Source organism: Ammodytes marinus (assembly GCF_949987685.1).
Source record: "Ammodytes marinus genome assembly, chromosome: 16".
Lineage (NCBI taxonomy): Eukaryota > Metazoa > Chordata > Actinopteri > Uranoscopiformes > Ammodytidae > Ammodytes > Ammodytes marinus.
The window spans coordinates 27192692-27204928 of record NC_137220.1 but is presented as its reverse complement, the minus strand read 5'-3'; the positions used below and the strand labels follow the sequence as shown (position 1 = coordinate 27204928).

At 41.2% G+C, this 12237-nt stretch overlaps 1 protein-coding gene across 1 annotated transcript in view; it reads right to left on the bottom strand.

Moving 5' to 3' along the window:
- Nucleotides 1-12237, bottom strand: part of arhgap44a (Rho GTPase activating protein 44a) — a 36840-nt gene that overhangs the window by 10999 nt on the left and 13604 nt on the right. The window contains exons 2-16 of the mRNA XM_080044542.1: nt 9097-9136; nt 8337-8456; nt 8132-8208; nt 7830-7941; nt 7550-7626; nt 6898-7012; nt 6416-6484; nt 6168-6249; nt 5534-5661; nt 4855-4966; nt 4298-4379; nt 4078-4158; nt 2468-2581; nt 2272-2363; nt 1607-1790 (exon numbers count right to left, since the gene is read on the bottom strand). Of these exons, the coding sequence (XP_079900668.1) occupies nt 1607-1790; nt 2272-2363; nt 2468-2581; nt 4078-4158; nt 4298-4379; nt 4855-4966; nt 5534-5661; nt 6168-6249; nt 6416-6484; nt 6898-7012; nt 7550-7626; nt 7830-7941; nt 8132-8208; nt 8337-8456; nt 9097-9136 (1485 nt within the window). The remainder of the gene's footprint in view (nt 1-1606; nt 1791-2271; nt 2364-2467; nt 2582-4077; nt 4159-4297; nt 4380-4854; nt 4967-5533; nt 5662-6167; nt 6250-6415; nt 6485-6897; nt 7013-7549; nt 7627-7829; nt 7942-8131; nt 8209-8336; nt 8457-9096; nt 9137-12237) is intronic.

Genomic DNA, 12237 nt, shown 5'->3' with positions numbered 1-12237 from the left:
AACAAAAATTGCTCTCAACTCGAAAGTTTTTACATTAAAGAAACACATTTGACACTGAATATTAATTGGAATCTTCTGGTTCTCACGGTATGTTCATTTTATCTGTCAGACAAACGGTTTGCGAAATAGGAGCAGCAGTTTGAGCTTATGCGTTCAGTTGAAATCGCCTGTGTGAGATCCTCTTTGGGGGAGAAGTGACTGTATGTGTGTACAGTACCAGCTGTTTTCACTTGACACTGATTAGATGTCAGTCACTATGGAGACCTCTGCACCTGTCTGTGACATCATAGGATAATGTAGGTCACAGAATGGGAGAAGACTCCAATCTCTTATGATACATCCAGAATAGGTTAACTCAGTCATTTTTCATCTGATAAACTTCATTCAATATTCTACATGTTCAGCTCTTTCAGGACATTACATGGTAGTATCCTGATTGAGCTGATCACAGGGTTGGGGGTTCAAATCCCCGTTCCAACACAACATTTTAGACTTCACCGGATTTTCTTAAAAATGTGCACTGATGTTGAGTATGACTCAGAGATGACATCAGAAGAGTTTAGAGGTCAAAGGTCAAATTTTAAGGTCACTGTGACATTGTCTTTTGTGACTGCATTATCTCATGAACGCTTCCACGGTTTTTCTTCAAATTTTGCACAAATGTTGATTCTGACTCAAAGATGAACTGATTACATTCTGGAGGTCATAGTTCAAGGTCATAATTCATTCCTCAATTCAGCTAGAAAGTCCATTCAAACTTCCAAATATTCCACATTTTTCAAACATTCTATTTTTCAACCATTCTGTTCATTCAGATATATTCATCCTTCGTTCTTCATTAACATTCAGCAGTGAAGCTCATTCAGCATCAGCTTCAGCTCAGCAGCGCAGCATTCACACCGCAATTTCTTCAGGAATTGCATTTCTAGTTTCTAATTAAACCTGTTGGGTCTTTCAATCACATGGCCAGAGCACTGTTTCCCAAACGTTTAATTACTCTACAGTATATAGGTTAAAGCTATTTTCTATCACCAAACTGATAGTTGCAGATTATGTCATTATGTATCGCACAGATGTACAGTATATACAGTATATTACAAACGTTTCCTTAATCTTTTAGGTGGATTATGGAGAAGGCCCTGGTTCTGATTCGGCCAGTGAATTTCCACTGGCTGGATGTATGACTCAGCCCAGATGTTGTGCCAGCCAGACTGTGAAAGATGAGGAGGCTGGGTGTGGGAGAATTGGAAGATAGCCCTGGACAAAAATGTCCTGAGAAAAAAAAAAGCCAGTGGCCCTCCTTTAGAAACCCGTCACTATAGAGACAATGCCACTCAAGGCAATTCAGCCTCTTCTTCCCCTGATGAATGCTGAAACCAGCGGATGTAGTTGTATGTGCTGGAATGATTGACAGGTGAGATAGACTTCACTTTATACCATGCTAAAACGTTGGGCCACAGGATGAGTAAGTGCTCCACCAAGGTAATGGACTTTTAATGTGCATGTCCTGCAATCAAATCAGACGCTACAGAGGAGGCGTGGGTGGAAATAAAGAGAAGAAAGAGAGGGAGGGGTGGACAGCAGGAGGGTGCGCTTGGCATCATACCCATCTTTCTTGTAAAACTCCAGCATCATGTTGTCAGTGGCGACGCTCAGTGGGCGTCGGCTCTGGTCGTGCTGCTGCTTGCGATCTGATTGGTCCATGTCGGGCGAGGGCATGGAGCTGTAGTTGGAGTTGTGGTTGGTATGGATGGGGCTGCCATAGCAGCCTGTCAAGTTGAATTCAATCTCTGAGGGAGGAGCAGACACACCGTCGGCATACAGTATGCTGATGTTACAGTAGCAGTTACAGGGGTGTTTGTGTGTTCTGTGTTGAGGGCACAAGAAATTAACAATCGACATGCGGTTGGTGTGAACTGACAATAATGAAGGACAATGATATGAACACAAGGTATCGTCATATTAATCTAAGGCTGAGCCCGCCCCCCACCCCCCCGCAAAGAATACAAAACTTCTGATGTTGATACTGTATTCTGTATATCACAATATACAGTATAAAAAGTGACACAGATATAAAGTATTTTACTAATTCACTAATTCACTTAAAACATGCTTTGATGTGTTATTTTGTACAACACTGTCAAAATGTGGGTCATAACCTACAATACAATATAAGATTCCATTATACAATTACAATGATGGATGATCAGTAGAACTTGATATGTCGCCCAGCCTGACCACAATATTACATACATAGTATGAGATCCCCACCTCCAGGGAAGAACCAGTCAGCATGCTGGATTATGGGCTCAATGATGCCAACAATCTGCAGCGACATGGTGGTCATCATCTCTGTCATGTTCCTGGGGAGAGGAGAAAAGAACCCAAGTACAGTGTCCTACTGATGTGATAGTTTTAGGTATAGATTCAAACTCTATAGCTAATTTAAAAAATTAAAGATACATACGGTTCAGTGTGTGTCCAGATTAAGTTAGGGCCGAGGACAATGGCCATGTTACCAGGAGTCATCTTGTTTGAGTCTTGGTACTCACTCAGTTTGGCTAAGAATTTGATTAGATATCTGTGGGGTTTCAACAAAAGACAGCATCTTAAAACCAGTTGAAACCCTATTTATTGCTTTTTGTTGCACTAACAGTATAAACATCTTCTAACCCAGAGATAATAATAGTAATTGCTATTTTTCCTATTTTCCTGAAAGGGGGTGATATCTGAGTGTTTGCATTCCAAACTGTTGCTGTTACTTTTGTTGCCTGTAGGTGGTGCTGGTTGGACTGAAACTGCAGGGCCAGAAACATCCCCTGCGTTCCAATCCCCATACTTCCCAACTATTTAGTATGCCAGAAAAAGATTTAGGATGTCCCAATACATGCATGTCAATTGTAGTATGCTGAAAATACATAAAGGCCCCACTAACTCCAATAGCATTTTGGAGTATTCGTCTTTATTCTTGACATTTCTTGACATAATGAAAAAAAAAAATCTTCCTTATCTGATTTTTTTTCTCTCCTGTGGCCCTAAAACTCTTCTGTACTTTAGTATGTAGTGTAGTAAAAAGAAAGAGTGCGATATTTGGAACGCAGGGTAGGGGTTTTCAGTTGGACAGTATTGTCTGGGCCTGGTTTGGGGTAATTTGCTTCAATGGCACAGTTGTCTTAATGTTGCTCTGTTAGGCCCTGTTTCCACCTGGGATTATGATGATATTTACCCGCCAAATGCTGGTAAATATCATAGATATTATATAAAAGTAAAAACTCTTAGGCAAGTTATTACGCCACTTTGGCTGGTGAAAGATGTGTGCTCGCCAGACGGCTTTTCTAACGTCTGCCTCTGATACACTCTTGTCATCATCATCACCAGACAGTACACGGCTTTATATGCAGTTAAGTTACTGCTTGTGCGAACAGAATATTTCCTGTGCACCTTCACATTAAAAGCCTGTTACTAGCCAAACGCGAGTTGACTTTTATTTTTAAGCAGATAAGAACAGGAAGTCGTTGCCTTGTAGCGCACCAGTCAATAGCCGCGATTTCCGTGTTTTCAGATTTACGCTGTGAAATGAAAACAGAGGACAGAAAGCTTGTCATTTGCAATACTAGCGGATGCAACTAACGTTCATGAGGCTTCTATAAAAGCTGCATGAATGCCAGTGATGCATTTTCAACGTATTTCCGCTCATGCAGGGGGCGGCAGTTAAGTAGGAGGTCCCTGGACAAAAGTCACATAGCTGTTTACACTATTATTTGAATGCGGACACATCGGACACAAGCGACGTAAACCACCTCCGAATGTGGTTTTTGTGATCCGATCTCAATGCGTCTTGAGTGAGTGTTTCCACCTGTAGTTAGAGCTTTATTCATGTGATCAGATGACAAAAATCAGATGTTAATGCCAAGTGGAAACGGGGTCTAAGAGAGCTGAAGTGAAATGTTATCAGGGTCTTCATATCATGTGTGGAACAAAAAAAAAACTTTCTGCCCTTTACATCTTAAAAAAGCTTCCATTTGATATGAGTAGGGCAAATGATAGGACAGAGCATCAGGGTAAAAAACCACCAACCTGAAATTGTTCAAGTTGTCTGGGGGGAGTTGTTCACATGCTGCCATTAAGGCTTGTAGCCTCTTGTCCATATCTTGGATGCTGAAAAAAACAAAAAAACATGATGGTTTGTGTTGCTCCACTTTTAATGAATGTCACCATTTTTTCCCTTCATTTTGGCAATTAAGATCCCATGTGCAAAGCCTATAAAGATGCATGTCAGAAGAAAACAACAACTCACTTGGAGGCCTGAATCCATTCCTCATAAAGTTCAGTGGTCATCAGTGGCTCCGGGAGCTCACGGAGGTATGATTTCAGAGCCCCTTTGGGTCAGAGAAACAGGGAGGCAGTAAAAACTGGTTAGCATTTTTAGAGCTGGGGGGGTTGTTCTTTCTCTTTCTGTCTCAGAGTACAGACGAGGCCATGCCCCATATCTCCACTCCCCTCCAGCAGGCCCTTGCCGCCAGCGCAGCTGCCAGATTGGGATTGCTCAACACAGATTTCATGCTGTATGAACAGCAATACAGAACTAAAAAGCTTCATAATAAGAGACGATGAAGCCTGCTCAGTAACATTTTCTGCCAACTACATGCACAATCAGGCTTACAACTTTTGTCCTTTGCAAATGACCCTTTCCCATCATAGAAACAAAGCACAATTGCAGATGTTGAGTACAAATTGTTGCCCTTACAACAGCCTATAATTCAGTTTATTTTCTCTGAATTTAATTGACAGAGTGCAGGGGTTGTTGTTATGGAAATGGGCTTTGAACAAGACATTTGTGTGGGTGCAGTTCACCTGCGATGGCGTGTGGGTCGCAGGAGTACTCCTGCACATCCATGACTCCACAGTCCAGGGATGCTTTCAGCTTCTTCAGCTTGGAGGCTGACGGAGCCACTCTGAAGAGGCCCTGCAGCCCACACACAGAAAACACATTAGCATGTGTCATTATCAAGTCTAATATGACCTGTGCATGAATGCTACCAAACCTTTTTCATTGTGCGCTTGACATTGGTTTACAATTAATAGCACAGAGACATACTGGTTGTTTTATCATGTTTTAGTTGAGGAACTACTCAGCATGAGGGCTACTTATACAACAAATGAATGGCTATCAGGAGACTTGGTCTAATTGAAAAAATGAAACCATCAATATCCACCAATTGTCAATGACACTAGGGAGTTTAAATGAATGTTGTATTTTTTAATTTGTAATTATCGCATATGTTTTCATTTGTGTGTGTATCTGTAATCACAGTGTTTTCCTGCCCTCCTGGTGTCAGTGTGAACGTCTGCAAGATTATCTTTTAAATAGAAGGCTCGACATTAAAAAGCTCTAGGTGTGTCTTTCATGGCATACATCCTTGTGAGATAAAACATTCAATGTGTGCAATAAGTATATTGGCTTACATCTTAAACACTTGTGTTATGTGTTTTTATCTCTGTGTGTGTGTGCGTGTGTGTGTGTCCTCTATACCTCCTCTTGCATGCCACACTCTAACAGCATAGTGACACAAGCCTCAATGGGAAAGGCTATCTCTCTTCCACTAATATTCAGGTGTTCCTCCAGAGGCTTGCCATACGACGGCTTCTCCACCCACGCCTCTGCAACACAAAACAGCAACTTGGTTCACACACGCGGACACAAACAAACCTCCATACCATGGCTGCATCTCCTCCTGGCAGGCTTCAGAACAGTGACTGTACATAACGTTTGAGACACTGTTTACTGACGACATTCAATAATTAAATCCATACTGCAATTCATTGCAATTCATTTAGTTTTCGATTACATGTCACTGTTTTAAATACATTTGGTGATTTAAGCCCTTCGTTTGGTAGGACATTTGTATATGAGCCACATTTTAAATAAGAGGGGGGATAATCAGAGCTTAACAAGAATATTACGTGACACGTCAGGGCTATTAACTCCTTTATTTCTGATCATAATATTGCTTCAGGTGCAGAATTGGAGCAGATCTCTCTATTTCTCTACACACACTCTCTCCCTCTCTCTCTCTCTCTCTCTCTCTCTCTCACACACACACACACACACACACACACACACACACACACACACACACACTATTAGAACACAGTGTAAGACTCACCTTGGTGAGCTTTAATCTGAGGCAGGATACTGTGAAGAATCTCTAATGACTTCCTGTGATATTCTGCCTGTGTTTCTATCAGCTATGGAAGGAGACAGAGGGAGAATAGATGATAAACAATTCACGACGAAGTGTGTATCATACAATTAAGTTATTTTCACTTCTCAGCGATACTATTTCATTTGTAGATAATAAAGAAATATGCAAAACATTTTTTTCCAACTGGGATGATATAATAATAAACTTACCGTCTGGAAGTAATTTGCATAGTCTATTTCTTTGGCCACAAAACTGTACATATCTGCTGAGAGCTGATCCTGAAACAAAGAGCAGAGAGCAGCCGTCCCATCGGAAATTAAACGATGTCACCTACATAAAAAAATGAATATCACCCTGACATTGTGGCCTATTTGTGTCTGATACAAGCAGGAGGGACATACAGCCCCGGAAAAAATTAAGAGACCAGTCTGGATTTTTCTTAAATATTTATATCTACATTACTTATTGAAAATGCTCTAAATGACAATATTTTTATTGTGAATTTGGTAGAAATGTTGTCAGTAGTTTATATTGTAAAATCAAAATGGTAATTTTATTCAAACATATGCCTCTAAAGAGTAAAACAAGAGACACTGAACATTTGAAGTGGTCTCATCATTTTTTCCGGAGCCGTGTATCAAATGGAGTGGAAAGGAGCTTGAGGAGGGAGTGGCTCTGTTGGTTGTCTCACCCTACAAATCTCCATGCGATTGGCTGCCTCCTCCATCTCTTCTCTAAGGGACTCGGCCTTGGCGCCCGGCTGCAGTGTGCTTGGGTGACTGGATGACTTTGACGACTGCTGAAATCTGTGGGCATTAGGCAATAAATAAATAAATATAATCAATAATTGACCACAGTCATGCTTTCCCACACAGACATTTAAAGCTCAACTATTATGCAAAATAGGTGAGCATAATAGTCCCCTCATTACCCACCTAACTTAGCACAACCTCCACCTGTTATAAGCCACCCCCCTCCCCCTCCCAGATACCCCTGAAGCTAACATTCATTAACACCATTACATTCAAACCAGCAGTAAGATTCAGGGCCAAAGAGAGCAGACTGGGCGTTTTTGGAAGGCGGGGCTTAAAGAGACAGGCCCTAAAACAGAGCGTTGTAGGCGGGGGCTTAAAAGAGAAGATTCAGCAATGGCACTGCGAGAAATATCATGTTTTTTTGGACACTACACCATAAAAACAGTGTCTAGAAACCCAAATACAAATTCTGAAACATGACAATTAGCATTACAGGTGACCTTAAAAAACCTAAACTTTTGTCTTGAAAATGAATTAACGAGAGCAGGTTGTAACCAGCGTGTTTCACAAATGTGGACGTCCCTTCACCTTGTCCGAGAGGAGTCCATGTCCAAGACAAGTTTCGCTAAGTGCTTCCTCTGTTTCTGGATGTTGGGAATATCCACCTACATAGAAACATATTAAGGGGATGATTAGAGTCAGCTCGGGGGAATAAACGTGAGGCACTGTTATGTAAATGAAGTCAATTATCTGCTTGTAATTTTATGTTAATAACATAAGAGATAAAGTAAAAAAAAAGCGACAGAGAGTAATTTATATGATGAAGGTGTTATGGCTTTCAGTAATTGGTGCCATTAACTATACTTACCTCCGCGAGCACGTAAAGAGGCTCCACCACATCTCTCTCTATCTGGAACTCAAACTGGATGAGCTCATGGGCTAACTTCTCCTCCGACTCTCCACACATCTGGAGCATCTTCCTGTTTGGTGAAAGCCACACGGCAAAGTCACAGGCATAGTCAAATGCAATTCAAATGCGGACAAGGTTAATGAGGACAGCTGAGAATTCAATAGCTGGATCAATGATTAAAGATGACTGTGTGTGTGTGTGTGTGTGTGTACGCTAGCGGAAGGGTGTGAGCGAATGGCCTGTTAACTATAGTCACTTACCCCAAGAGGGAGTCATCCCCCAACACTGCAGCCCCCTCCACCATACATTGTGCCAGGATGGCGAGCGGTAGTTTTTTCTAGTAGCAGTGAGGAATAATATGATTAGAGCTTCATAGCAAGATTATAAATAAATGTACTGTATGTTTCGTTATATTACACATCACATCTTCTAGGTTGTCAGTGTCTTAGAGAGTGATGCACTCACAGAGGGGGACTTGACAGATCTCTTCTCCACATCCGCCCCCTGCTGACCCTGCAGACAGGCAGTCAGCTTCTTGTGTGTGCTGTGTGTCACCTGCTTGACCAGATCCAGACGCTTCTCTACCTGGAAGTGCACAAACGTGACACGCACACACACATCAGACACCTTGTTTTTATGTTTCTTGGCGGGGTGTAACTGTAAACAGAATTTCGTTGCTCTCAAACATGTGCAATGACCAAATAAAGTTGATTGATTGATTGTGGCATATTTCATCTTCCTTGCAGCACAGATTGGCTGCAGTACATAAGTTATGTACATGCACAGTTCTTAAACATGACACACACATTTTGAATCATTTCAAAATAAGCAACTTAATGAATTAATACAAAAAATTGTGTATAATGAAAATAATCATTTTCAGCCTTATAGCGTAAAGGTGATCCAAAAAACGATTTAGCTTTAGCTCAAATGAAACAAACAGAAAATTGAAAAATCAATCTGTAATTGAAGTGCACACAGAAACATGTAACCTGTGATGAGACCTGGCTTCACTTTAAGGGATCAGCAGACCATCACAGAGGAACCTTCTTATCTCCGTCATGGTATAAAAGTCATTACATTCATTACGCAGGTTCATTTAACACAGTATGCACAATGTCAGAATTAAATGCAAAGAGGTCATCATCTAATCAAGCACCTAATGCAAAGGTGTTGTGATCACCCTCACTGCTTCCACACACACGTACTCTACACCACAGCTCACCTGAAGAAGGTCGTCGCTTAACACCTCTGTTTTTTCTGCCCTGTAAAGATAAGAAAAGGAAAACGGTAAGGGAATCCAGGGAGACAGCAGGAGTGTTTTTCAGCTGGCGCTGGCATCTAAGCATTATAATGTACGTGAGCAACTTTGCATCTGTCTGTTTCTGTTAAATGTAGCATATATATATATATATATATATATCAGTGAACGTCAGCTTTGTGAACTGTAAAGTCAGGAAAATTATATATATTATAAATATACAATATACACTCACCGGCTGTTGTAAAGACACTTTATTAGGTACAGCGGTTCATTTTCTTGTTAACACATATACCTAATCAGCCAATCACTTGTCAGCAACTCAATGCATTTAGGCATGTATACCTGGACGGAACAACTTATTGAAGTTATAACCGAGCAACAGAATGGGGAAGAAATAGGTTTTAAGTGAATTTGAACATTGCAATGTTTAGGGTGCCAGGAGGGCTGGTATGAGTATTTCAGAAACTGCTGACCTACTGGGATTTTCACTCCAAACCATCTCTATGGTTTACAGAGAATGGTCCAAAAAAGAAAGAATATCTAGTGAGCGGCATTTATTCTGAGGTAAAATGCCTTGTTGAAGTCAGAGGTCAGTGGAGGATGGGCATAGTAGTTTGTGATGATAGAAAGGCAACAGTAACTCAAATAACCACTCGTTACAATAAGGGTATGCAGAATACCATCTCTGAATGCAAAACACGACCAACCTTGAAGCAGATGGGTTACAGCAACAGAAGACCCCACCGGGTGCCACTCCTGTCAGCTAAAAACAGGAAAATGAGGCTAAAATTCTCACAGCATCACCAATATTGGACAATAGAAGATTGAAAAATCTTGACTGGTCTGATGAGTCTTGATTTCAGTTGCAACATTCAGATAGCATGTTCAGAATTTGGCTTAAACAACATGAAAGCATGGATCCATCCTGCCGTGCACAATCAACCACGCCATGTTCAAAGTCACCTAAACCCCTTTATTCCCCATTCTGATGCTTGGTTTGACTTTAGTACATTGTTTTGACCATGTCTAAATGCCTAAATGCATAACATTGCTGCCATGTGATTTGCTGATTAGCTTTTTGTTTTTATAAGCCATTTAACATGTGTACGTGTACCTAATAAAGTGGCCGGTGAGTGTGTATACAGTATACATATAATATATTTTATATATATATATTTAATATTTATAATATATAATATTTCTTTTAAATCACAGAGATCCAACTTTTGTTTGTACATCCTTCATCAGGTCACTCAACAACATTCCCAGCATGGTCAAACAGATGGGTTTTCATACTCTTAAAATGAGAGATTAAATCCTTTTCCTCCCATAGACCGAAAAAAGCAGGTGCCTTTGTCCATATCCTGTTATCGTCACCGTGTTTTTTTCTTAAGACACACATGGGACAAAACTGAAATATTCTTAAAAAGAACGATGAATTACATCTGAACTCATAAAACTATTTTTTTTACAAGCTAGTGATGACATGGGTTGGGGTTCTGTTTATTTTGTATTTTGTCACTGAGCACTCTACAAGTCTCACATGTGTCCGATTGTCTTTGCCAAAATGTTTCACAATGAGGTCCCAGCTGTGTTGCATTGGACGTGGACATTATTTGCACATCATCATCAATGTGGCAGTTCTCTAAAATGGGCGAGCCCCTTCCATGCACCTGTCCCTTCAGAGCATGTGTGGGTGTGCATATGAGTGCATGCTGTCTGCCTGGCTCATGATCTTAGACAGTGCATAAAAGCAACATAGAATTATCCGGCAAACTAGTCATGCTGCAAACTCGCTGGAGTGTACTAACGCCAGCATGACAGAAAATAAGGAGGAGAGCGGCGAGCGAAGGCCACACATTCTATATAATATGCCAGTGTCCACTGAGGAGCATCACACCCTACTGTGAATACAGCAGAGCGGCGACTTAGCCAAAGACTGAAGCAAAGGGCACAGCTGCACTGACGCAAAAATACTCATCCGTAGTACTACTGAATGAGCCATGAGCTCAGGAAAGAGCAAACTAGTGGATAACACAAGTATGGATGGTTTCTGCTGCACTCACACAGCTTATATGTCAAGACCTATTCCAGCAAGCAGATTTCCCGACAGAGCTATATGCCTTTTATAATCTTTCCTGAAAAGAAAAAGCTGGCAGATTCCTACATCCGCAACACACAATAATGCACACATCTTAAGCAACAATCCAGTAACTACTGACACTAAGAGTGGGGGATAACATGTACCTCCTGCTCAAAACGTCTGCAGTCTGACAAGAGGAGAGACTGCTTGGGTAGTTGGAATGTTTTAAAATGACTCAAGACCAGACCTGCGGACCCCCAGCAACCACCCAATGGTGCCACTGCCACATACTCTCTCGCCCCTTCCCCTTCCTGTCTGCACAACCTCTTCCTGCTATTGTCAGTGCCAATTGCGAATAATCGCTTTTTTTTTTGTATAATTTATTTAAAAACTAAATCTGACTTAACCTCACTGTTCACCAAGAGAATGGAAAGGACCTCAGTTTGCGCTCAATTGTTCGGTCAAGAAAAACATCAGCAGCCGCCCCGTTAATAAAATGCTGTTTCCATGCATGATGCCTCATCACCGAGCCTGTCTCTAACACAGGCTATAGCAGCTCTGTGTTGTCCTATGTCATAGTGTTGAAAAAAATAAATAAAAAATAATTGGACCCAATTGTGTTTAATGTTGATGAGTAGTCGTGTGTACATGTGGTATACATTGTTTCGAGCTGAGCTTTTTAATGATGTCAGTTGCCAGCGCCAGTGCCAAGATGTGAGCATGGCGCCATGGGAACTGGGTCAAATCATGTAGCAATGAATCTAATCACAGGCAGCCTCTTGGAAAAACTGCTGTGCTATACTGAGGTAGGAGGGAGATGTGCGTGTGCATCTTCTGCGAAAGAGAGAGAATGATAGCTGAGTTTGTCTGGTTTGTCTGATTTGCAAGGATACGTGTGATCGCAGACTGCTGATTACGTGACAAAAGGGGGATAAAAATAACCCAAGCTGTGAACAAAACATTGGCTCAGTTTTTTGCTACAACATTCCAAGAGCCTGTGAAAAAACTCTAAAACTCAA